This window comes from Camelus dromedarius, chromosome 24 (genome assembly GCF_036321535.1).
Source record: "Camelus dromedarius isolate mCamDro1 chromosome 24, mCamDro1.pat, whole genome shotgun sequence".
In the NCBI taxonomy this organism is placed as follows: domain Eukaryota; kingdom Metazoa; phylum Chordata; class Mammalia; order Artiodactyla; family Camelidae; genus Camelus; species Camelus dromedarius.
Window position 1 is genome coordinate 12,665,059 of NC_087459.1, and position 25,592 is coordinate 12,690,650.

General features: G+C 43.7%; 1 protein-coding gene across 1 annotated transcript; it reads left to right on the top strand.

The window, feature by feature from the left end:
• The first annotated feature begins 2 nt into the window (after nt 1-2).
• BFAR (bifunctional apoptosis regulator) lies at nt 3-24,248 on the top strand. The gene is given in 9 exon segments (XM_010982871.3): nt 3-188; nt 9,518-9,704; nt 9,707-9,851; nt 11,212-11,416; nt 12,126-12,295; nt 14,208-14,352; nt 20,337-20,510; nt 21,534-21,736; nt 23,211-24,248. Coding segments are annotated over 8 exon segments (1,350 nt in total). The 5' UTR covers nt 3-188; nt 9,518-9,589; the 3' UTR covers nt 23,404-24,248.
• The last annotated feature ends 1,344 nt before the right edge of the window (nt 24,249-25,592 follow it).

Genomic DNA, 25,592 nt, shown 5'->3' on the forward strand with positions numbered 1-25,592 from the left:
GGAGGGCACACGGTTGTGGGGGTTGGGAAAGGAGTGAGGCCTCTCCTCTTTGGTCGCGGGCTGGGGACCCCCTTCCCTGCAGCCAGCCCTAGTTTACTTCCGGAAGCGAAGCCGCTACCTCCTCCTCTGCTTCCGTGGGGGTCTGGGCAGGGGGCGACGGCCGGGTCGGTCCCGGGATGAGCGCGTTGGTAAGCAAGGTGGCAGGGGATGGCGAGGGGGCGGCCTGGACTGGATTTAGGTGCGGGGTGTGGAGGGTGGGCGTGGGGGACCGGGTCCGAGGACGTGCGCGGGCTTTCCTCTCCCAGGCCGGGGTCCTGAGCAAGGCGCAGTCCTGGCCTCGGGACACAGATCCCTGCTTGGCCAACTCTTCCATCTCTTCCCAAGAGCTCTATCTCGGCACTGCGGGTCCCGGGGCCTCGCCTGTGTCCCCTCGGGAGTCAGAGGCAGAGCCCAGCTCCAGGATCTCCCCAGGGTGAGAGTGAGGGACCGTCGCGTCCACGCCCTCCACGCCCACGTCCAAGGTGGAGGAAACTACAGGGCGCCCACACCCCGGAAGCGCCTGCCGCAGCCTGTAACAGTGCCGGCAGAAATGATCAGGTTCTTGATAGACTTTTGGCTAGGCTTCAAGTCTAATTGGTGAGGCACGTTCCCACCCCAAGGCCGAACGATTACACCGGTTTTAAAGCAGGGTAACAGACACGCCGAAAGGAGAAAGTGAGACCTGAGTCAGACTCCCAGCTCTTGGGATTCTGAGCTCTCCGCCCAGAAATCTGAACTTGTACGAAAGGGAGTTTTCTTTTAAGAAAAAATTAAAACAGACAAATGAGAGTCAGGCTATGTCTAACTGGCGGGGCAGGAGACGGCTGCCCCCCAACTTTGGTGGAGAAGAGAAAGAGCCCAGGTACTGTCAAGCCCTCCTCAACTGTCCCCTTTGGGTCCTCCCCACCGAAGCCCATTGGTTGGTCCTTTGGAGGTGGTCCTAATGTCACGTTTTAAAAGGCCAATAGGAAGGAATTTTGCTATCTTCCCCAGGCACACCCAAGAGCTGGAGCAGAGTGCAATTGTGGGTTGGGTTGTTTCATTTGTTCTCACAGATGATTTGTAAACAAGCCAGCCTGGGGATATAAGCACCAGTGTGTTTTGCGTTTCCCTGCCTATCTCCTTATACTTTATGGAAAATTGTGCTTCTCCAGGGCAGTGTCTTCTTTTAAGCTCTAGTATTTGGCACTGGTACTATCTACATAGTTGGCACTCACTAAATATCTCTATTAATAATTCTATTAGTAATCAGTCATACAGCAGACTCTTTTTGAGTATCTGTAGATAGTTTGTCATTGAAGCCTCCTTCATAGAAGATGTTATTATCCTGAATTTATAAATGGGAAATAGGAGACTCAGGGGAAATAAACCCAAGTCTGTCCTACCCTTATGACCATACTGTTGCAACTATACCAGCCTCTTCAGGGAAATTATAGTCTGGGAGATGAGAAAACATGCAGAAATAAAACTTACACTAATACACAGAGGCAGGAAGGATTAATTTGGGAGTATGAGGGGAGTTAGTTATTAAAGACTTTAAAGTGACAGTTGGCTTGGGACTTGTCTGTTGGACACTTTTGACTCAGGTGGTTGGAGCTGTGTTACAGATGGAAGGAACAGTGTGATATGGGAAAATGCCCAAGGCACAGGAATTAATAGGTGAGACTAGAGTACAGTGTGTGAGTGAGTGGTAAGGGTAATCAGGAAAATAGTAATAGCTAACACATGTTTTGCACTTACTGTGTGCCAGGCACTGAGCACTGTGCATACATTAATTCATTTAATCCTATCAACAATCCTATCAGGTCAACCCTATCAACCATATCCCCATTTTACAGATAAGGAAACTGAGGCACAGAGATGTTAAGTGACTTGCCTGAGATCACATAATTAATTGGAGGAGTTGGAATTTGAACTCAGTCATTCGGGCCCCAGAGTTTGTGCTCTTAGTTAAAAAGTTATGTTGATTGCAGCTGGGCCATGAAGATTCTTAAATGACAAGCTTCTGACCTCCGGCTTTATATTCTCACAGGAAGGTTTTGAGCAGAGGAAGAGCTTGATCAGAATTTTGCTCCAGGGGAATGATTCCGGGCCTTGGGGAGAGGAGGAAATGAGATTAGAAGTGTTATTTAAGCTTGATTTTGTTCATATCTTCCCATACTTTGTCGGAAACGTATATTTAGGTGTATGAGTGTTTATTTGTATGTAACAGCTCTCTAGTTCCCAAACTCCCATGTAGTACATAAGAATATCCTGAGGGGCTCGTTTAAAACGTACATTCCTGGGCCTCTCTCCCAAACACCCTTGTTTGAGTTCACCAAAACTTCCCAGATGATTATGATGGGGGTTCTAAGAAATTCCTGTGATAGGAAGTCAAGTATTTGTGGATTTGATTTTCAGCTACAAATATCCAGAGCCCAGCTGTGTGCCAGCTACTCTCAGGTCGGATGATAGAATTCTCTGGCTTGGTTCCTGGCCTTAAGGAGCTCTGGAGTTGAGTGGAGAGACAAAGACTCCTAAAACAGTTGTGTTGCAAAACCTGAAAAGGATCCGTTAGTTTATAATGTGCGAATCAGAGCGGCATAGTTTAAAAACTGGTAGCTTAGGTATGGGTTGATGGTAACCACCAGTAGTTTTTGCTCACTCTGTGAGTTACTGGATATCTACAGCATTTAATACAGAATATACACCGCAGAACAGAAAGAGAAAAGGCGAGAGCCAAGACACCCTGCTTGGTGTGCTCTTACCCAACACCACCCACAGGCAGCAAATTGCAGGGCCTCAGGGTTCAGGCAGCAGGTCGGCACCAGTGAACTAGCTAGCTGCCTTTGCCCTAGTGATTTTTGACGCTACCTGGAAAGAAAATCTACTTGGAGTTGGAAACACACCAAGTTTTCTACGGTAAAAGCCTGGAAGCACTTCTCTTATATTAATGAAGGCCAGTTTCCACCACCTGTAAGAAGTACACAGAACATTCTTTTTATTGCCTTTTCTGACCCTTGCCTTGCTTACATTTGGACACATTTCGTTTTATCTCATAATCACCACTCTAAAGATGTTTATTTAATAACATCTGTAGTGGCCTGCTAGTGTTTACGCTGCTGTCCCCAGCGGTGGACTTAGGGTGCCAGAAATAGGGTTTCACCCATCCACCATCACCTCTATTTCTGTTGTGAAGATTTCTGCTTGTCTATCTCATCTGAAGAACAGCATGCTACCCGAACGGCCACGAGCTGGAGTTCATGTTCCAAAATGCAGTGTTGTCAAAATCGGGTTGGTTTTCCAGTTTGGATTTCTCAGCTTCGCAGTAGCAGCTCCACGATGTGGCCTAGACAAATGTAGTGTTGGCGAGGACAGGCTTTACGTCAGACCGTGATTTAAAACCTGGCTCCATCCTATACTAATTAGGTCTCCATTTTCTCATCTATAAAATGGAGAGGACAGTAATAATTATCCCATAGGATTTTTGTGCCTCTCACATTATAAGGGCTCAGTAAATATTAGCAATTGTCATTCTCTGTTGTCAGGTAATGTGTAATGAGAAGAAATAGCCTAACTGGAGGCCCACGTAAAGACAAAATCTCTTTATTCTTGCAGCGAACATCTCTGCTGAGAAATTATTGATATCATATATTTCAGGCTGGAATCCCAATAAATGAGCCCTTCAAAGGATTATTCCTAAAACGTTAGGTATGTATTATAGTCACAGGCAGTATTTTCTTGAGTGAAGAGGTAGAACCATAATTATATACAATGAACCAAGCAGCCTGATAATTATACTTTCTAAAGAGTCAACAGTCATCCCAAAATGAGATTTTTATAAGCTATGGTATAAAGATTCTTAAACTCAGAAGTAGTGCATTCTTCTTTGATAAACTCAATAAGAATTAGTGTTATTATTGATTTCTGTAAGTAGTTGAGTGATAAAGAAGGAAACAGGTAACCACAGTGCCCCTGCCACCTTCTGGATAGTAGCCCCCTGGATAAATCCATAGATAAGTACTTCACTGAGTCAGACAAACAGTTTTCCTTCCAAGGACAGACTAGCCAAAGTTCATTCTGTTTTAGTTACAGAGAATTAATGGGACACTGTATGTGTCTCAGCCCTTCTTTTTGTTTCATGGATTTTTAGATAACTACACCAAGTCAGTTAGGCATTTCTTTGGGAGAACATAGATAAGGTCCTGATGACAGGTATCTTGTCATTGCCCAAGTCATCGGAGACTCTGATAACTTTTTCCTATCAGTTGTTCCCCATCAGCAGACCTAATCCATGAACGTTTTAGAAAAGATCAGCTACACAGTTTGTTCATATGTGTATATTCATGTCAGATTTCACGTATCAATGCTTTCTAAGATTTTGTGCCATTTTTTGACATTGACATTTTAGTAGATGGTGTGCTCCACGGGAAGTAATAATTCTCCAGGTGTTTCAAAAGTTCCATTGATGAATACAACATTGTAAATCAACTGTACAGCGAATTTTTTAAAAAGTTAGATTGATGAGATGTTCAGATAACTTATTGATTATATGGCATGTGCATGAGAACAAACACCTTGGGGATTCTTCACTTGTGTGGGTTGGGAAAGGTCACCCACCTGGAACATCATGTGGAAGAAGGGGCCGTATTTACTGAGCACTTCCCACGTGCCAGGGCTTAGTTGTCCTCTTAATGCTCAGGACAGTCCTGTGACAGCAGCAGCAGTGACCCCATTGCTTACATGCACTAATGTGAGCCTTGGAGAGAATGCTCTCCTGGCTGCCAGTGGAGCTGGGAATCAGAACTTGTCTTCTGATTTTAAAACTGAGATGTAGTACATTGTCTCTCAGAACCAGCAAGGCAGTAATACCTCCAAAAAATTGTTTTTTTTTTTAATGTCTGTTTTTTCTTTTCTTATTTTTATTTAATTATTTATTTTTTTAACGGAAGTACTGGGGATTGGACCCAGGACCTCGTGCATACGAAACACACATTACCACTGAGCTATACCCCACCCCACCCCAAATAATTGTTCTAAAGGAAGGCCTCATCAAAATACTTGCTTTATAGAAGAACCCACAAACTCTCACTCATGTTGAGCTAGATCTCTGAGAATATGATGAGAATAAAGCCGACTTAGAATTTTTAGACTTGGTCCTCACCCTCAAGTTCATCCAGAGCGTTTCACACAGAGAATCTACTGAGCAGGTGTGTCTCACCTCTGAATCTAAAGTAGGATAGAAATAAGTAATTTAGAAAAATATGTGATAAGCAATCACTTTCTCAGCAATAAATAACCTGATGGCAAATCAAGAGATAGAAAGACTAAGATGATAGAATTCCAAAAGCTTCCTAGCCTAAGGCCGGCCAACCTAGAGCCATCATGCATTCATCAGTAGGTTCTGAAGGCATCACATTATGGACTAGGTCATGAAAACACTGATGTCCACGGAAGTGAGGAAACCGGGTGCATGAGAACGGCCGCAAACGACCCGCTTCACCCTCTCCAAAGGGGGCAGCTTGTCAGACACTCAGCTTGAGCTGATTCTTGTCACTCTTGACAAGAGCCTGGTGCGGCCAGATCTTCTGATTTTTCAGAAGAAGCCAGGAATCTGGATTTTTTTGTGAAATCAGATTTTGTAAAACGCTAGCACCAAATTGACAGAGAAGGAGGACGAGGAAAGAATGAAGGAGGGGGAAAGAAGCATCAAGTGAAAGCAAGCCCATCTGAGGGTCAGATGTCACCACGTGGAGTGGCGGCTGCCACTGTGGAGACTGCACCAGGTCACAGAGGAGGGGCGCTCAGGACAGTCATGCTGCCTGGCTGGAAAGGCTCGCCTGGGTTCATCACAACCACTCTAGGAAGCAGCAGGGTGAGACACGGAGAAAGCCCTTATCCCACTGGGTAAATGGTGGTTCTTAACCTGATTTGGGGCTTGGTGCCTTTTGAGAGCCTAGTAAAAACTAGAGATTTCCTTCAGGAAAATGCTTCTGTGCACAAACACAAGCTTGGCCCATAGTTTCAGGGTATGCCCAGACCCCCCGAATTGCCTCTCCAGACATTAGCTGAAGACCCGACTTTTATTGCCAAAACCACAGCTCTTCAGAGTGGCTCAGTCCAGAGGTTTGGCCATACTCTTCAATTGTGGTGTTCAAGCCATCATTTTAAACTTGTTTCTGTTGGCACTTCTGCAGACTTTTCCAACTCAGGCATTCTGCTATTGGTTTGGAAGTACGTAGTCAACACTGGTGATGTCACGCGATGATTCAGCGTAAACGGGGCACTGGGAGTGGGAACGGAATGATCCTCCTCGCCCCAACCCGAACCACGTCCCCCAGTCTTCTCTGAGGCTTGGCGACAAGGACGGGAGAGCAGTAGGCTACAGGCATGTTCGCACACGTGCTTACTCTTGAAGGAACTCAGCCAGCAAACCTTCTCACAGCTCCAGCCTGCTGGAGCGTGTGTGGGGTTTGTAGAGAACAACTATAAACATCCTCGGGAACATGGGCCTTCTCCAAGAGGCCTTTCATCACTGCCAGCGCAGGAGGGTGTGTTTATCCAAGTCAGAATGCCCCAGCTTGGAAGTTTAATATCTGAGCTAGATTTTATCACTTAAGAGGCACTTTTCTCCCCTAAAAGTACTGCTTTCTTTATTGGAAAGAACCCAAATACTTACAGACAGAAATAGCAGAAAAGATCAGCTAAACTCAGTGTTAAGCTGTGCATTGTTCCACTGTTAGCTTCCAATTTTTGAATTTGGGGTAAAATTAAATGAGCAGAATTCCTAAGAAGTAGTCAAAGTCCATGCAGTTTCCCATTTATTAAAGACAAAAGGCAGAGTTAGTGGCCACCTCAGCTTTTCAAAACATGACTTATAAAATACACTTTTGATGGCTGCATGTAATCTGTTTTCTCTCATGAGAAATAAACTTGCAGATCTGGTAAACTAAAAATTACTGGTGCATTCTGGTTTTAAAAGGTTAATTTGTGAGAAATTAATTGCAATATATGTTGTCATTTCAAATGACTCTGAAATCCAATTGGCCTCATCCTTAACTCTGAACTACAGTTTTGTATCTCCACCTGCTCACTAGACAGTTCTACTTGGAAGCCTTGTCATCACCTCAAACTCAACTTCTCTGAAATTCACCTTACCTTCTTTTCAAGATTGGCCCTATTTGTTTACAGTGACCCGGTTTCTATCAAATACCATTCTTCTTCCCTAGTTCTGGAACCCAAATAATATCTTTGGTCATTCTTTTCTCTAGTCACCAAGCCCATCAATTACTTCTGTAACATCTCTTGGGTAAATTGATGTCTTTCTTTGCTTTTTCATCTCTCCACCTTAGTCCCGGAAGTGATAACACCTCACTTCTGCCTAGTCCCAGCCCAGCCCTCCTTCCTGATAAGAGTCATCATCCTCAGACACAGCTTTGCCAATCTCGTTGCCTCCGAAACCTTTATGGGCTCCCGTCTGCCCACCTCTCATTAACAAGGCACACAAGACCCTGTATCAGACCTGTGTCTCAGGTGCATCGCTCACTGCTCCCTGAGAAACACCGAGAGCAGCGCCCAGCTCAGGCCCATCTCCTCTGACTGCTTGTGCAGCCCTCGCTGGAAGCCTCAGTGTCTTTTTCTGACACTGAACCCAGATGTGCTCATGAGTGTACTTCAGGTGCCTGCCAGGGCCCAGTTCATCGGAGATGCTGAATGAATAGTAACGACACAGTTATTTCCTAGGATAATACTGTGCACATGGTAGTTGTTTAATCAGTACTGGCTGAATAAAGGAACTGCTTTATCAAAATGATGATTCCTTTTTCTAAAAACATACCTATGAGAGCTCCCACTTCCTTAGCAATTTGAAGAGGCTGCCCAAAGGAAAACAGAAAATTTGTAAATGTTTCCTAAACATGCAAATATGATTGATTTTTTTATAATTTTCTATATATTTTTGCAGTTATTACAACGTTTTCATTAAGAACAGCTTGGTAAATACAGAAGACCAAAACCAAGAAAATCCCCCTCCCGTCCCAGCAAACCAGCTACTAGTACTTCGTTGTATTTTCTTCTCGTCTTTGTTTATATATTTGCTTGCTTAAAGTGTTGTCGTGCTCTATATAAAATTTTGTGCCTAAAAGTGATAAAATTGTCCTATCATTACATTTGAAAATCAGATAAATTGCTATCATTTATAGTCAACTTACCACATGCCAGGCTCTGTACTAGAGTTTACTTGTATTCTCTTAATTCTCAAAACCTCCCAAAGAGGGTAAATACTATTACCACCCGTTTACATATGAGAAAGTTGAGACTAGAAGAAATCCTGCCCCCACAGCTGGTAAATGGCAGAGCTAGGGTGAGAACCCAGGCAGCCCAGCCCTGGGACCTGTGTCTTTAACCGCCATGCCTGCAAAGCAGAGAAGGGGAGCCCTTCTCTGCGTGACCAGTGTGGGTGATGGAGAGCAAGTTACTTTCTTTCATGTAGCAAGAGCGAGGTTGAGAAACTTACCCGCCTGTGCCCACACCATGATGATCCCAGTAACAGTGTGAATAATCATTTCTTTAGCCTGTTTACACCATATACCACCCTAGCCACTCTCACCCTCACAAGAAGCTTTGAAGGTTCGTGTACCGTAAGCACCATTTCACAGTTGAGGAAACAGAGCTCAGAGAGCCCAAGTAACTTAGGCACAGCCCCAGAGACGGCAAGTTGGAGAGCTGAGATTCTGACCCCAGGGCCCCATCATACTGCTTCTCAGTTAAAAAAAAAAAAAAAAAAAAAAAAATCCCTTAAGACCCAGATGAAAATGAGAAGAGAATGGTCCTTTGCTATTTGTATATTAGTACGTTAGCATGTTTCTGTGGCGTCAAACTGGCAACATCCAGAGGGCATAATATGCATGTTTGGGTTGACTGGTGGGGGAACAGGGGCTCATTAGGCCCTAGGGGAGTGGACCTGGCACAGGGCACCTCAGAGAACCAGGCTTCACTCTTCCAGGTACTGTTCCTGTGGGAACCTCTGAAGTCAGATGTTAAAAGAAATAATTACCTAATGGGAAGGCAGATTTTTTGACTAGAATCTGGTGTTTACACAAAGTACATCTGTTATTGCTAACTCCAGACATTTCAGTGCCAAGGAGCTGGCTTATTTAAAATTACGTACATTGAAAGGACTTTAGAAATTTCAGTGAGAAAACAGAGGCCGGAAAAATTCTATTTTCGAAGGAAGTTAGTCTCCCCCCTCCAAGTCCTTTGAACTTTGCACTATTTTGCTTTTACCTGTTTTTGAAAGTATAACACTATCTTGCTGTACCTAATTTTTTGAAACTATGACAATAGGTCAGAAAGAAATTTAGTGGTTTCTGTGGTTATGGAATGTAAATTTTTAGAAACCAAGTTTATCACATTTAAAAAGCAGAGCTTTAACAGAATAACTGTCATCTTAAACACCTACTAAATTATTTGTCCTATTTCTGTTGTCTCTTTTTTCTAGATTTAATGATGCTTTGCAGCAATTTCCCGAGTCTGAAATTTTCTATGTCTGTGTCCCAGAATTTGCTAGGAAATGGAGGAGTCTCCGCAAAATGATCTGAACACGATGAGCCCTGAGGAAGATGACCCTCCCAAGAGCACCAGCCCTCAGATTTCTGTTAATGAGTTTTCTTGCCACTGCTGTTACGACATCTGGTGAACCCCACCACCTTGAACTGTGGGCACAGCTTCTGCCGGCACTGCCTAGCCCTATGGTGGGTCTCTTCGAAGAAAACAGAGTGTCCAGAGTGCAGAGAGAAATGGGAAGGTTTCCCCAAAGTCAATATTCTCCTCAGGTAATGCTCTGTCCATATCCGTAGCACATAGAGCTTGCACAGTGTGGTTCCTCTTGATGGGAGCACTCATGGTGGAAAAGGCCGGAGACATGGAGCCCACCTGCTTGGTGGGGTTTCTCACCTCCTGGAATGTGAGTCAGGGCGCTCAGGGACCTGAAGTCCAGACTCCCTTCCTCACAGGTGACCGTGATTTATTTATTATTTATTAGAAATGAAGGAAAAGAAGAAACTTGTTATCAGACCATTGTCTATAACCCTTTGTCATATAATACTTCTTTCTGATTTATATTCACTGAAAACACCCAAAGTCTAATAGAGAAAATGATCTAACTGTAAAATTTTCTGAATAACCAGTTTGCTGATTTTTATAATCTTTGACTAAACTCCGTTGCATTTGTCACATTAATAGTTTCTCATGCGTGGCATCACGCAGCAAACGGCGAGACCTTCAGGTAGCAGGTTCTCGTCTGCTTCATTCTGTTCCTGTTCATCGTGTTCCTGTGAGATCTCTGAGGCTAAAATCCTTCTCTCTTCTGTTGTCTTCTTGACAGAAACAGAGTACCAGAAAGTTCCATGAAGACATTAACGCAGCGTTCTCTTCTTCACAGGAGATGTGTTTACAAACACTTTGCTGTGACCTGTCAGCCTTGGTTTACCTGCTGGTTAATCTTAACCTGAAAAAGGTTTCTCTGAGGTGTAGAGTTGAAAATGAAGAGCCCTATAGTATGACCTGATGGTTGATCTAACTCTTACTACTGAACTTCCCTCTTTTTTTATGAATTAATTTTTAATAACATAAGCAGTACATGTATACAGTCATTTACATTCTTTTTAAAAAACAAGAACATTGCTGATAAAGACTCCTTTGACTCCTCCTCCCCCATCTTACAATTCCTCCTTCCTTTTTCTCAGAGTAACTTCATTTGTGACTTAGTTGTGATTTTTCAGATTTTTAAAAATACATTTATGTGCCAATAGGAAATGCAGGTATTTTCTCATGTCAGTGGTGGACTGTGTTTCTACAGTTTACTATTTCATTCAACAGTATACTTGACTTACATTGATTCGTCTTGATACATAGTAAATATCCAGTAAATTCATTTTTAAAATTATGTAATGTTCCATTGTATGAATATGCCATACAGGTTCTTGTGTTTTATTCAGCTGTTTCTTTAACAGTGGACACATCAGTGTTTCTCATTTGTTGCTGTTACCAGCAGGGCCATAACCAATCCTCTTGTCCATTCTTCTAGAATGCTTGTGTATTGTTAAATGTTGATATTAGTTTTATTTTTGCCTCTAAACATTGTGTGTTTAGTCAAACAACTGTCTTGTGATTTTTTTTTTCTGTTCTTCTTAGGGATGCCATTGAAAAATTATTTCCTGATGCCATTAAAATGCGATTTGAAGACATTCAGCAGAATAATGACATAGTCCAGAGTCTTGCCGCCTTTCAGAAGTATGGGAATGATCAGATTCCAATAGCTCCCAACGCAGGCCGAGCGCATCAGCAGAGAGGAGGGGGATTCTTTTCCGGAGTGCTCACAGCTTTAACTGGTGTGGCGGTAAGTTTGTCTCTGTCTCTCTTCCTCCCACGGTTTCCACTGAAGTTAGTTCTGTTGAAATATACCTAAATGATTAATGATGTGACCACGTGTGGTAATTCACTGCATCCAGTGAAGCCTGGGGGTGTTGCTTATGCAAGTATATACAACGTAATATTCAGAGCCCCATAAATGTTACCCCTTGTCCCATTTCATTCTCCTCACAACCTATGCTATAGGCACCATTAGTATTTTTGTAGAGAGGAGAAAAATGGTGCAGAAAGGTGTTAGGACTGGAACTGGAGAGCATGTCTTGAGCACAGCACTTTACTACTTCCAGTGTAGACTAGTTTCTTAAGTTCCATCTATGCCACAAAAATCTCAACTTTACAAATTTTCCAATAGAAAAGGCATATGTGTCAGTTATGTTGTCCAGATTGATGGGGTCAAGGGTGCAGTGTTCCCGGATGCCCTGTAGTGAGTCCCAGTCCTGTCTCTGTTCCTTGACATCCCAAGAATCAGCAGAGAGGTGAGCCCCCTGGAGATTGTGCTCCCTGGATCTCTGTGGCTGTGGTGTTACCCAGCACCTGGCTTCTGGCTTCCGTGTACGCAAACTTGGCATCATTCCCTTCAAGCTCAGCCTCTTCCCTTCCCAGCCTCACACTCACGTATTTAGAAACTGGCATCTCAAATCTTTCTGTGGAATAAGGTCCCTGTCTCTCTTCCGTAGGTGGTCCTGCTCGTGTATCACTGGAGCAGCAGGGAATCTGAGCATGACCTCCTGGTCCACAAGCCTGTGACCAAATGGACAGCAGAAGAAGTTGTCCTCTGGCTGGAGCAGCTGGGCCCTTGGGCCTCTCTCTACAGAGACAGGTTTTTATCTGAAAGAGTCAATGGAAGGTGAGGAGCAAAATCTTCGCTACATCACTGACATTTTTTTAAACACTTTTATTGAGATACAGCCCACATACCATAAAATTCACCCACTTACAGTTTTTAATATATTCACAGATATGTGCAGCCATCACCACAGTCTGGTTGTAGAACATTCTCATCACCCCCAAAAAGAAAGCTCTTGCTAAAGACAGTCAGTCCTCATTTTCTCAGCCCCCGGCAACCACCTTTCTGCTTTCTGTCTCTATGGATTTGCCTGTTCAGAGTATTTCCATCCTTCATTCATCCATTCTTCAGATGATGGACATTTGGAGTGATTCCACTTGGAGACTATTATGAACAATCCTGCTCTGATCATTTGTATACAGGTTCTTGTGTGGACACATCTTCAATACTCAGTAATGCTCTCTTGGAGTGGAATTGCTGGGTCATTACATAACTGTGTTTACCTTTTGGGGAGCCCCTGAACTGTTTTCTAAAGCAGCTGTACCATTTTATGTCATTGACATTTTAACGGTTTGTTTCTTCCTGATTATAAAAAGTAACATTATTTATTTATCTAAAAATAATAATGTAGAACTGTAGGATATTAGAAATGAAATACCTTCATAATCCTGCTCTTCAGAGAAAACCACTGTTATCAGCTTGCTGGACACCTTTTCAGATTCTTTTCAATGTTTATACACATAGAAATGTGTTACTTACTTTTTTAAACTGGAAATACAATTGTACTAAGCAGACCTGTGTTTATATGTATATGTATGTATGTGTGTATGTGCATATGCTAGAGTCTATTGAATCAATCTCTACTGCCAACACACATTTGTGGTGTTTCCTTTTTTTCTGCTCCAGACAGTTCCAAACTACATTGTGCAGATGCCCTGAGGAATCCATTAGTTTGAGGACCCCACTGATGGGCTGTGGGGCAGCCTGCTTCTGCCCATCAGCAGATCCCCCTGCCCTTTCCAGAGCTCGGTCTGTCTTTACTGGGGTGTCTGCCTTCCTTGGAGGGACCACGGAGGAATGTCACTTAGACCAGCAGGCAGTGCTGAGAGCAGGTTCTCTAACCCTTTGGAGTCAGATGTTCAGTCCACTCAAGGCCTGGCTGCCTGGCTGCCCCGCCGTCCCCACCCCAACCCTCACCCCCGGCCATTTTTCCCCCTAATCTGAGTTTCAACACTTGACTCTCCATTGAGAAAGCAAAAGGCTCACACTTTGTCTTTTTTTTTTTGTAAGAATTAGCGCCACCTCCCCCAACCTCCAGAATTGTGGTTTAAAACATTTTCTACCTAAGTTCATATAATGTGTCTTTTCATAACTGCCTTTCTTCCAGAGGGTAGAGTCCTAAAACTGCAATTACTGAGTGAGAGGGAACAGACCTTTTCAGCTTTAGTAAATATCACCAGATGGCCCACAAAAGGCCGTCCGTTTCCACTCCTCCAGCAGTGCTCGTGCACACCTGCTGGTCTCCCCACTGCCAGCGCTCAGGAATCGCTGTGGAGGGGGGTTCGCGTTTTCTGGTGGAAGAGAACAGATAAGGGATCTACAGTTATTTTTATTTGATCGTTACCTCAAAACAACTACTCGTTACCTCAAAACAACTACTCTTAAGGTCATGTTTTACTGGATTTCTGTCCTTTTTTTTTTTTCCTATACGTACACTTTAAAAATAGAAAGGATTGGTTAAGAGAATCAGTGATGATATATCAGAGTATTTGCAGATGGTTGCTGGCAAATAGTAAGCATTCAGTTGTTTGCTGTTAAAATTATTTCATATATTAGGTGTCTTACCTGACCTCAAGCTTGAAGTGTTTATTTGTGTTGGTAAGATGGAGCTCTGACTGTGGAAAGTTTGCTTCCAGGATATAATCTCCAAAGAAATCTCCTCCTGTCTCCTTCCCCACCCCCCTTCCCACAGGCTGCTTTTAACTTTGACCGAGGAAGAATTTTCCAGGGCACCTTATACCATAGAGAACAGCAGCCACCGGCGAGCTATCCTCATGGAACTGGAGCGAGTCAAAGCACTGGGTGTGAAGCCCCCCCAAAACCTCTGGGAATATAAGGTGAACCCTTTACTCTTTCAATTGGAAAAAAAGTATAGAGAGCCAGGCAGCACTTCTCTGCCTGTCCCCTGCTCAGGAACGCATCACAGACACACTCGAGGCCCCCCGCCTCCCCACCCTCCCTCTGCCCGGCTGGGTATCCTCCCTGGGAGGGTTTTCCCACCTGTGTTACGAGTGTGTATCCAGTGCTAGGAACACTGTTCTAGGTTTCTAACTGTAACATAAGAGGCACCAACTGAGCTGATCCTCCTGCAAGCAGCTTTTACCCCTGGCTCCCGTTCACCCATGTTCTCTCCTGTGCCGTATTCACTCCACTGCATGCGTGTATGACAGTTTACGCAGTCTCCTGTTGATGGGCACTGAGGTTGTTTCCATTTACGAGAAACAGGGCTGCTGTGGACATTCTTGGAAAGTTCATAAGCTCATCTGTAAGACTTTCTTTATGCTAGACTCTGAGGAATGGGATTACTAGCTCACAAGGAATGCACATCTTCACCCTTACTAGATGTTGATAAATTGTCCCTCAGTGTGACGATACCAACTGGTTCTCCTTACAGAGAGGATTTAGTGAATACTGCACTGTAAAACGAGTATTCTTTTTTTTCTAAGTTGTAGGATATCTGGACTACACAGACCTATACCCTAAAAAATTTTGTGGAAAAAAAGAAGTACAAATAACCAATAAGTTTATGGGGGGAAGTAAGTGCTCACTGATAATTAAAGTGCAAACTCCAACAACCAGCTGGCATCGTTTTCACCTGTGACATCATCAATGGTGAGAACATTTAATAGTACGAGGAAAGAGGTGCTCGGGTTTGCAGTTCCTAAGTTGATGCAGTCTCTTTGGAGAGCAGTTTGTTAATAACTATTAAAAGTTAAACGGGTTCAGGGAGGGTGTAGCTCAGTGGTAGAGTGCATGCTTAGCATGCACGAGGCCCTGAGTTCAATCCCCAGTACTTCCAGTAAAAATAAATAAATAAATAAATCTAATGGCCTCCCCCTCCCCCCAAAACAAAACAAAATAAAAATTAGGGAAAAAAAAAAGTAAATGGTTGGAGGTCATTTAAAAAAAAAAGTTAAACGGCACCTACTCTTTGATCTACAGTTTCACTTCTCTGTGTTCAGAGCACAGGCAGCACCGTGCCGTGTCAGGAGCACGGCTCGGGCGCCTGACTCCAGGCTCCTCCGAGGGCACACGGACTGTGGGAACACCAAACACCCGGGCCCTGGTGCCCGTTTCCTCCTCAACCAGTAACCCTATAGAGTCACAGTGAGAACTGAATGTTTGAGTTGCAAAAAGTCATTACACAAGATGTTTATCACAATGTCATTGGCGGGAGGAGGGTATAGTTCAAGTGGTAAAGCACATGTCTAGCATGTATGAGGTTATGGGTTCAATCCCCAGTACCTTCATTTGAAAAAAAAAACCCCAATTAATAACAAATAAATAAATAGACCTAGTGACCCCCCCAAAAAAAATTAAATAAATAAAATTTCTTTAAAAACCAATGACATTGGCAATAGCACATGGGAAACAACGTAAGTGCCCACTTTAGGAGCAGATTAAACAAATAGGGCACACCCACACACGTAACCATGACAAAAGGAGGTGGTGGCCCTGGGTGTGCTAACAAGGAAAGACACCCCGGTTGTATTGTTAACTGAAAACAAAGACAAACACGTTAGAAAAATCTACACATTTGGATGTGTCATAGAACATTTCTGGAAGGGTACACAGACTGTTAACAGAGTTTTCATCTAGGGATTGAGACTTGGATGGGAGGGTGAATTGTATTTGCCATTTAATACATTTCTGGGCCCCATTTGAGAAAAATTCTGTTTATTGTGTGCATGTGTTACTTGAAAACTAGAAAAGCACTAGTTTCAAAATTTTTGAAGAATGGGGATAGGGTTCCTCAGGTAGAAGATTTGTTGTTTTCTGTGTTATGTTATTGTTCATTAATTTAAAAGGATCCCTTTTAAAAGGATTCTCTTTTATCATAAATTATTAGTTCCGTTAATGTAGTCAAACTGGACTTTTTTGTCGTTGATATTAGTCCTATTGTGACTTTTAATATCTGGCAGAACATTTCTGGGTCATGTATCCAGCAACGACCCTCTATTTAGAATCTGTGGAACTAAACTTAATGTTAACCAGAGCGAATGGGGTATGATTCTGGTCCTGGTGTAAAAAGCAAGCAGAGTATTACTATCAGTCTGCAGCTTCAGGTCTGTGCTACCAGCCCATCCCCGAGGTGGCCATCTGATGTTTGGCCGGAAGGCTATATGATGACACCTCCAACCCTTGTGTCCCCCATACAGCAACTCCTGAGTGCCCCTGTTCTCATAAGACTTGAAGGAGACAGTTCCTGCTGTAGGACTGTCATCATAATCACCTCACGGGGAGGATCATTTGTCCTCCCGATAGAAAGTAGCCAAGGGCTGGGATATTTTGGTCCAGCTGACACCAGACCTACAAATACGTAACCCGGTCATCTCCCTTTCTCTCGTACTAACCGAGATGTGGCTGGACGCCGTCACCCTTTATTTCTGGGTCTTGTGTTCCTTTAGAGCGAGCACACTCACAAGAGCAGCTTTGGCCCCAAGGCCTTTGGAGAGGGGTGGAAAGTTCTAAGTATTATAATGACTTGTGGCCCCCCTCAAAGACCACATACACAGCACGCCTGTGGTGTTAACCTTTCATGGGGCGGGAGTTTTTGAAAAAATGTCTTTAAAAGGCTCCTTAAAGGGTAATAATGGAAAAAAAAAAAAAGGTTGGGAAATACTGCTTCAGAATGAAGAACTACTTCCCTATTTTTATGTCTCATCTGATAAGTTGGAATACGAAGATTTTTTTTTGAAGTTAGATTTTTGTAAACTTTTACTGTTGAAATTTCAAATACACACAAAATCAGGATAATAGTACAAAACTGCCATCAACCCAGCTCAACCCAGACAGCAGCTCATGGATGTATTTCATTAATACCTACTCCTACTTCTCCTGGTTTTTTTGACAATCTGAGATATCATATATTTCATAAGTAAACATTTCATGGAATCTCTAAAAATAAAGGCTTTTTAAAAAACAAAACTAAAATACCACAATGTACTACCCCCCAGAATTAATAATTATCTGATACTATCAAATAATTTGTTAGTAGTCAAATATCCCACATTTTTGTTTTTTCAGTTAATTTGTTCTACCCAGGATCCAAAGTCCACGTTTGGTTGTCATTTTTTTTTTTAATTGGGGTATAGTTGATTTACAATATTAGTTTCAGGTATGTAACATAGTGCTTCAAAATTTTTGTAGACTATACCCTGCTTAAGTTATTAAAAAATACTGGCTTTATTCCCTGTGCTGTGCAATATATCCTTATAGCTTATTTATTTTATACGTAGTGGTTTATATCTCTTCATCTCCTACCCCTGCATCGCCCCTCCTCCCATCCCTCTCTCCGCTGGTCACCACTCGTTTGTTCTCTGTAGTTGTGAGTCTCTTTGTTTTGTCATGGTCACTTATTTGTTTTATTTTTCAGATTCCACATATAAGTGATAATACACATATTTGTCTTTCTCTGACATTTCACTAAGCACCTCCAGCTCCATCCATGTTGTCGCAAATAGCAAAACTTCATTCTTTTTATGGCTGAGTAGTGTTTCATTGTGTCCATATATAAACCACGTTGTCTTTACCCATTCATCTGATACTTGGGTTGTTTCCCTATCTTGGCTATTATAAATAATGTACTGCTTTGAACAATGGGGTGGTATTTTCTTCCATCAAGAGGCTCCTAACGTCCTCTCTCTTTCCTGATGGTATCAGCCAGTGTGACCACTGACTGTTTAGACCCATTAGTTCATTAGGTGTTGCCAAATGGTGATGTTGTAACTCTCTCCTTTCTTCTTCATTTGTTAGCTGAAATACATTTTAGAAAAAAAAATTTCTCTCAACAGCTATTTTGATTATCCTAAGTGCAGTTTATACCAGAAAGGCAGATTAAATGCTTGATTCTTTCCTTTTGTTTAACAGTTTCAGAGTAATGACTTGCTTCCCAGTTGTCCTCCAGAGGTGACCAATTTCTTTCCTTAGAATCATTATTAACTGAGGATTTTAACACTCTGGATGTGTTTGAATACGTTTTGGTAGTTGTTCTAATTGATGTTCAAATTGTCCCATTCTTTTTTTAAGTAGGAGTCTCCTCAAATTATTTTCTGAGCCCATTTTTTTAAATTTCACTTTTGAATTGAGGTACAGTGTTTTTGCTAGTGAGTCTTTTTAACATGACCTCATTGGTCTTTAATACATAAAACAGAAAACAGAGTGAAGATAGAGGGAAGGGAGTATTCATACCAGCTTCAACGAGCATGGACTCGTGGCCACTCTTATTTCATCTGTACCCCTCCATCGACTCCCCACATCCCCAGTCCTGGGATTATATGAAAACATATCCACACATCATATTATTTCACCCCTAAATACTTTAGGATGAAACTCTAAAGAAAAAGACTCTCTTCTTAAATGTAACCATTCTTTATTACACTTCAAAAATTGTAACAGTAAGCCACTAATAGCATCAAATAAGTTGAGTATGTTTTAACAGTTTTATGGAGCTATAATTGGTATACACATATTTAGAGTGTGCAGTGTGATAAGTTTCAGCGAAGTAAACACCTGTGAAACTATCACCACAATCAAGATAGTGAACGTATCCAACGCTCCCAAAGCCTCTTCCCATCCCCTGTATAAGCCCTCCTTCCTGCCCCTCCCCATTCTAATAAGTGTACAGTGGTATCTCACTGGTTTAATTTGCATTTCTCTAAGGACTAATAATATTGAGCATCTTTTCATGTGCTTATTTGCAACCTTATCTCTTCCTTGGTGAAGTGTCCATTCCCATCTTTTGCCCATTTTATTTGATGCTTCATAGCATCAAGTAAATTAAATCATTTTAAAGTTACTTTTACAATCAGGAAAAATACAAATACACCTTCATTGTAGCAAAATTTGCAGGAGTGAGGAAAATGAAAATAAATTGACCCTCATCCCACCTGAGATTCAATCATGTTAACATTGCATTTTGCTGTTTTCTTCTAGACAATTTTCTGTGCATACTTGAAATAGCCCTTCTATTATGTAGTCATTCCACAACTATTTATTTATTTATTTATTTATTTTTAAAGTTGATCTCTCTCTCTTCTTTTTTTAAGATTTTTTTGAAGCGTGATTTATTTATTTAGTTTTTTGGGAGGGAGGGGGCGGTAATTAGGTTTATTTATTTCTGTATTTTTAGAGACTGTATTGGGGATTGAACCCAGGACCTTGTGCATGCTAAGCATGCGCTCTACCACTTGAGCTATACCCTCCCCCCTACAAATATTTATTGAGATCGGTTGTGACCCAGGTGCTCATTTAGAAAAGGGATCTCAGTCCTGAACCAGGCAAGCCCTGCTTTCATAGCACAGACACTATTGAGATCAGATGGCTATGCATCTTTGAATCTTTTTTCTCCTAATGTTGTAACATAAGCATTATCCAAAGCTCCTCCTGTGCATTCCTCAATGGCTGTATGAATTCTGGGCTAAATATCTCCTGCACCTTCAGTACTGAGGTCACAGATTTCACTCTTTCTTTGTTACACACAAGGCAACACTTAATATTTTGTGCATGAGACCTTCTGTATTTCAGATTATTTTTATGAAGTGGTGCCCACTAATTTCTTTCCCAAAAGGTTGGGTTCTACCAGCAGGGCCTAGGGGCTTGTTTCTCGTCCCGTCTCCCCTCCGCAGCCGCAGAGAGAGACTGAATCTGTATATAATGTAGCCAACAGATGGCTCACTTGGCCTCTTCTTCCTCTACATTCATTCTTTTCATTGTTAGTACAAGTCACATGGCAGAGGGTATGAGACCACGGAAGGAGTGTGGGTGGGGAGCAGACCACTGTGGTTGTAATGAGTCCCTGCGCCCTCCTCATCCTCTGCAGGCCGTGAACCCAGGCAGATCCCTGTTCCTGCTGTACGCCCTCAAGAGCTCCCCGAGACTCGGTCTGCTGTACCTCTACCTGTTTGACTATACAGACACCTTCCTGCCCTTCATCCACACCATCTGCCCTCTGCAAGAAGATGGCTCCGGGGAAGACATCCTCACCAAGCTTCTGGTATGTCTGCAGGGGGCCTTGACTGGCCTTACGCTACCATTCTTCAGCGTGGGATGGATTTGGCAACATGGCTGTAACCTGTCTGGGAAAAGCAAACAGCATGAGCCTTCATTTGAATTTTGCAAGGAGAGCCCCTACAGAAGGAAAGAGAGCAGGAACTTCCCCACTCCCAGAAGTCAGTTTTGTTCCCTGCATTGCATAGCAACATGGATTTCTCTCTAGACTTGAAATATTTAGGAAGAAAAAAAAAAAACAAAAACCAGCATTGCTTCTGTTATGAAAGAAGATACCATGGGTCCCAATTGCCCAAAGGTTGCATTTATGGGCCCTCTAGGTTGATAATCTGTCTCTTAACAGGATCCCCAAAGGATGATTATTTGTCCTACCACAAGGCAGGGTTAGTATCCATCCTGTTGGCCTCAGAACGGTAAGCCATCATTCAACTCACTGATGGGAGTTGTCACATCAGCTGACCACAGGGCCCTTGGCAGGGATAGTTACCGCCGCAGCTCTGGTTTCTTTAGTCTGACCCATGGATTCCTCCAGAATGCTCGGTGGAGCCCATTGACTCGGGATGGTCCTGTCTATTTGGTCATTTGAGGGTAATTCCTTTACATTGGTTCTTTCTGACCTGTTCTCATTCTACCACAGATGAGCTGTTAAATTTGGGAAGTTGAGCTACACTTGCAGTGATGAAGAAATTTTAAAACCGGTCAATTATGATGCATTTCAATCTCATTATTAATAACTCATGCTTTGATTTTTTTACTTCTGAGCTTCTGCAGTTAAATAACAAGCTTCTCAGTTCAGCCTTTTTGGTAACAGTTATCCCGTGTAAGATTAATCATTGCAAGGCAAGTCGGTGGATAGAAATCTCGTTTTAGATTGTTGGATGGATGTGTGTGTGTTAATAAACGTAAAACGCACTGGGATGACCACAGAATTTTGTGTGAACGTCAATCCTCATGATTTTTTGTGTCCACTTTTCTTTGTTTGTATTTACTTGTGTGTTATTTTTTGAAGGATCTTAGAGAGCCCACGTGGAAACAGTGGAGAGAATTCCTGGTCAAGTACTCCTTCCTGCCATACCAGCTGATGGCCGAGTTTGCTTGGGACTGGCTGGAGGTCCATTACTGGACGTCACGGTTTCTCATCGTCAATGCCATGCTACTCTCAGTTCTGGAATTATTCTCCTTTTGGAGGATCTGGTCAAGAAGTGAACTGAAGTAAGTGTGTGTTTATGTTGGAGATGGTAGGAGCAGCAGAGACTGGGAAAGAAACACCAAGTGGAGGAGAAGTCCTCTTTGAAGTGTTATTCAAACGTGAGAGGACCTTCGGGGCTCTGGTTTAGAAACATTGCTTAAGCAGCGAATGGGAGATGATGGGGGTTTGAGGGTGGGGGGGCTGCGATGGTGCTCGTTGTTAAAGTGCGTCTCCATGTGCCTTTTCCCCACATGATGCCCCAGATAGTTCCTGGGGGCAGGAGTGTGTGTGAAGGAGTTTAATAATTAAGGAATAAACAAGTGAGAAGAAGGTACTTCATGGAAAGCCGTGGTATGGCAGAGCATAAAGAGATCTGACGAGGAATTCTGTCGGCATGTGTTCTAATCCTGCTCTACCACCAACTGGGACAGTAATAATATCTCTGGATTTATGCATAAAATGAGAGAGTTGGACTAGACAGTCACTGAGTCAGGACTTTTGGTTGCAAGTGACAGAAACCAACCTAAATTGGCTTTCCTACAAAGGGACATGCCCAGTGAAAGCTTCCTGCATGGTTGGACCCGGAGACCCGAGTTCTGTCATCAGGGCTGACTCTCCCTCCCCCAGCTCTGCTCTTCCCTGTGCTGTTCAGCCTCAACAGCTCTCTTTGTGCGGGGGTCCTTAGCGGCTCTGGGTGTAGATCTGAGCAGCCAGGCAGCCCTGGAGGAAAGAGAGCGCTTCGCTCCCTGGTGCGCTTGAGGAGGTCTCGGCTCACACGCCTTTGCTCACACCCATCCCACAGTGCAGGGGTCTGCAGGGTCGGACGCCCGCGTGCACTCACCCCCCAGCCAGGCCTCAGCCCCACCCAGGCCACATGAATTGCCAGGGGAGGCATCCCAAAGGAAAATTCAGAAGGTGCTTCCGGAAGACAGGGTAGCTGCTGGGCAGGCAGAAGTCACGAGTCACCACACCAGCATCCTTTCTGCCTAAAATTGCCCAGGACTCAGAGGGCTCTTGGCCTCATCAATGAAGAGCAACCTTATACATAGTTCCAAGGACTTGACAAGACCCTCCCTCGTCTATTTCAATTCTCTGAATTCACTTATTCGTGCAGTTAATTGAGCCCCTACTCTGCCCCTGGTTCTCTGCTGGACACCGCCGATCTTTTGGTAAAGAAGGCAGTCTGTACTCTGAAGGCCTACAGCCAGAGACCAAGTGGGTGGAGTTGCGGGCTGAACTGGGAAGGCCTCACCTGTGTGGGGCAGGTGTGGGTACCAGGCGGCCGTGCCCTGAGGATGCATTTTCGAGGCTGCATCCTGGGAGTTGAAGGTGGAGGGGTCAGGTATGTCTTGGACACTGGAGACAGAAAGCAAGGTCTTTGCAGCACAGGCAGCCAGGCTCCGCGCTGGGAAAAGGCCCAGGGTCTGAGCACTTGGGCGTTGTCGTTAGAAACGCCATCACGATTCTGCCTCTCAAACACTTCTCTTCCTTTTTCAGGACTGTGCCTCAGAGGATGTGGAGCCATTTTTGGAAAGTATCAACACAGGGGCTTTTTGTGGCCATGTTCTGGCCCCTCATTCCTCAGTTCATTTGCAACTGTCTATTTTACTGGGCCCTGTACTTTAACCCAATTATTAACATTGATCTCGTGGTCAAGGAGGTTCGACGGCTGGAAACGCAGGTGTTGTGACTGACGCTACCCAGGCTCTGAGGGACTCTTCCAGCCTCCCTGCCCTCGGAGCTCTGATGCTGAAGTGGGGGAGAGGAGGCGGGGGGAGGGGGGCGGACTTCCTGTTTTCTGCTGCTTTGTCTGTTAGAGGCTACAGCCAGGCCCCCTCTCCCCCTGCCTGTGGCAGCAGGGGCCGCATCCCAGAGCTCGGCCACAGCAGCAGCCCCTCCCACCCAGCCGCCTTCCTCACAGGGACTCGGGAGGCCCAGTCCACGATGTTTGGCAAGGACCCCGGGTCCTCAGAGGACATGGAGTGGGTCGCAGTCCCACTTGCCCTAACCTCAGTGACTGACAAAAGGCTCCTGCAGTGAGTCGGAGCCCCAAGAGTGAGCCCAAGCCAGGCCTGTCCTCTAAGTCAGGTTCGGAAAAACAGGAGAAAGTCTTGTCATAGGCATAGGTAGCCGCATGTAAAAAAACACAGAGGAAAAACCAAAACCCGTCAGCAATTGTCTTCATTGAAGAGTTGCTAGAAGGTATCAGAGTTAAACCTCTCAGAGGACTCAGTGTGAGGCCAGAACGCAGACTTATTATCACTCTTCTACGTGTAATTGAAAATGTGGATCCCCTTCTCTGGGAGGATTAGAGTGGGATGTCAGGCAGTTAATGCAGAGTAATTCACATCAGGCTGAGCTGCCTCAGTGCTACTTAAAATTGTTGTTTCGGGGTTTGCTTTATCTTGTTTTGAAGAATTTAATCTGTAAAATCCAGGATAGTCCGTTGTTCAAGGAAACATTTTGTACATTGACCTCACACTGTATAATCTTTATTGTCCTGTTCAAATGTATAAAGCGGCAAGTATAATTACACCAAGTGCTAACTTTGTAAATATGAGTGAGATGAACTATGGCTTTCAATTGCCTTCCCGTGCGACAGTAGCAGGTGTGAGATGTGAGCTGTCTGAGGAGGGGACCTGCAGAGATCAGTGCATCCGAAGTGTTTTTGGTGATTCCATGAGCCACTCATAAGCCCTTTGAGGATTTTAATCAAACTTTGCATCTGAAAGTTTGAAGAAATTACTTGAAATAAAAATGAGGATTTTTTTTAAATACAGATAAAACTTCTAGATAGAGAAAAGTGAACAGTTTAGGAAACAAGAAGAAATTCTGCATCACCCAATACAATCAACTAGTCATGCTCAAGTCCCCCAGCCTGACATGGACCTCTAACCAAGGAGCCACCGAAGACATCTTAAGTGAAGGGAGGGAGAGTGTTTCTCTTCCTCCTGTGTTTGCTCATCAGTCCCTGAGCATACCTGACTTTCCCTGTTTTTAACCCTCGAGACCTGCCAGGGATACTGACAGCCCAGCAGATCTGGAGACACCACAGCATCTGCACATCCCTGGCGTCATGCCTCGCAGGGTTGCTGTTCTTTTTAGATGAAGAGGTGGAGGCTGGGTGGCACCAGCAGAGCTGGGCCTGGGCCAGACTGCAGTTTGTCAGACTCCCGGTCCAGTGCTCCCCACCCGCTCCCCTTGGCCTCCCCACACTGTCCCCACCTGCTCCACACATCATGCTTCAAAGATGAGTAATAATACCCACAGATGCCACAGGGAGGAGCGCACAGTGGACTTGGCCTAGAGCAAACAGGCTGGGCTGGACACTCCCCCCTTATCGCCAGCAGGAGGTACAGGCATATCAGAGCAAGGGCCACCGGCTGCCCCTCCTCCCTTGGACCCGCTCAGTCATAGCCGGCTGGGGTCTGTCACAGTGAGGCATCTTTAAAATATTCAGGCTCTTTGATGCAAAAATTCCATTTCTGCAAATAGCAGTTGAGGAATAATAAAATGGTGGGAATGGTGAGGGGGAGCGAAGACTTAATCCCAAGCATTCTCATCACAACAATAATTGAATTTTATAGGAAATAATACCACCTATGTCCAAAAGCTAGCAATCTATAAAATAGTATCTAATACAACTCTTTAAAGTGAAGTTTCCAGAGACTTTTTTTTTTTAAGACATGGAGAAATAGAAAAAAGCTTATGAAAATCATAAGGTATATAATCTCAGTTACATTTTTAAAACATTATGGACAAGATTGATGGGCAGCACACTAAGATGCTAAGAATGGTTATTCTGGACTGTGGGAAGTAATTTTCTTTTCTCCTTTATATTTCTCTATTTTCCTTTTTTTTAAGCAATGAGTATGTACG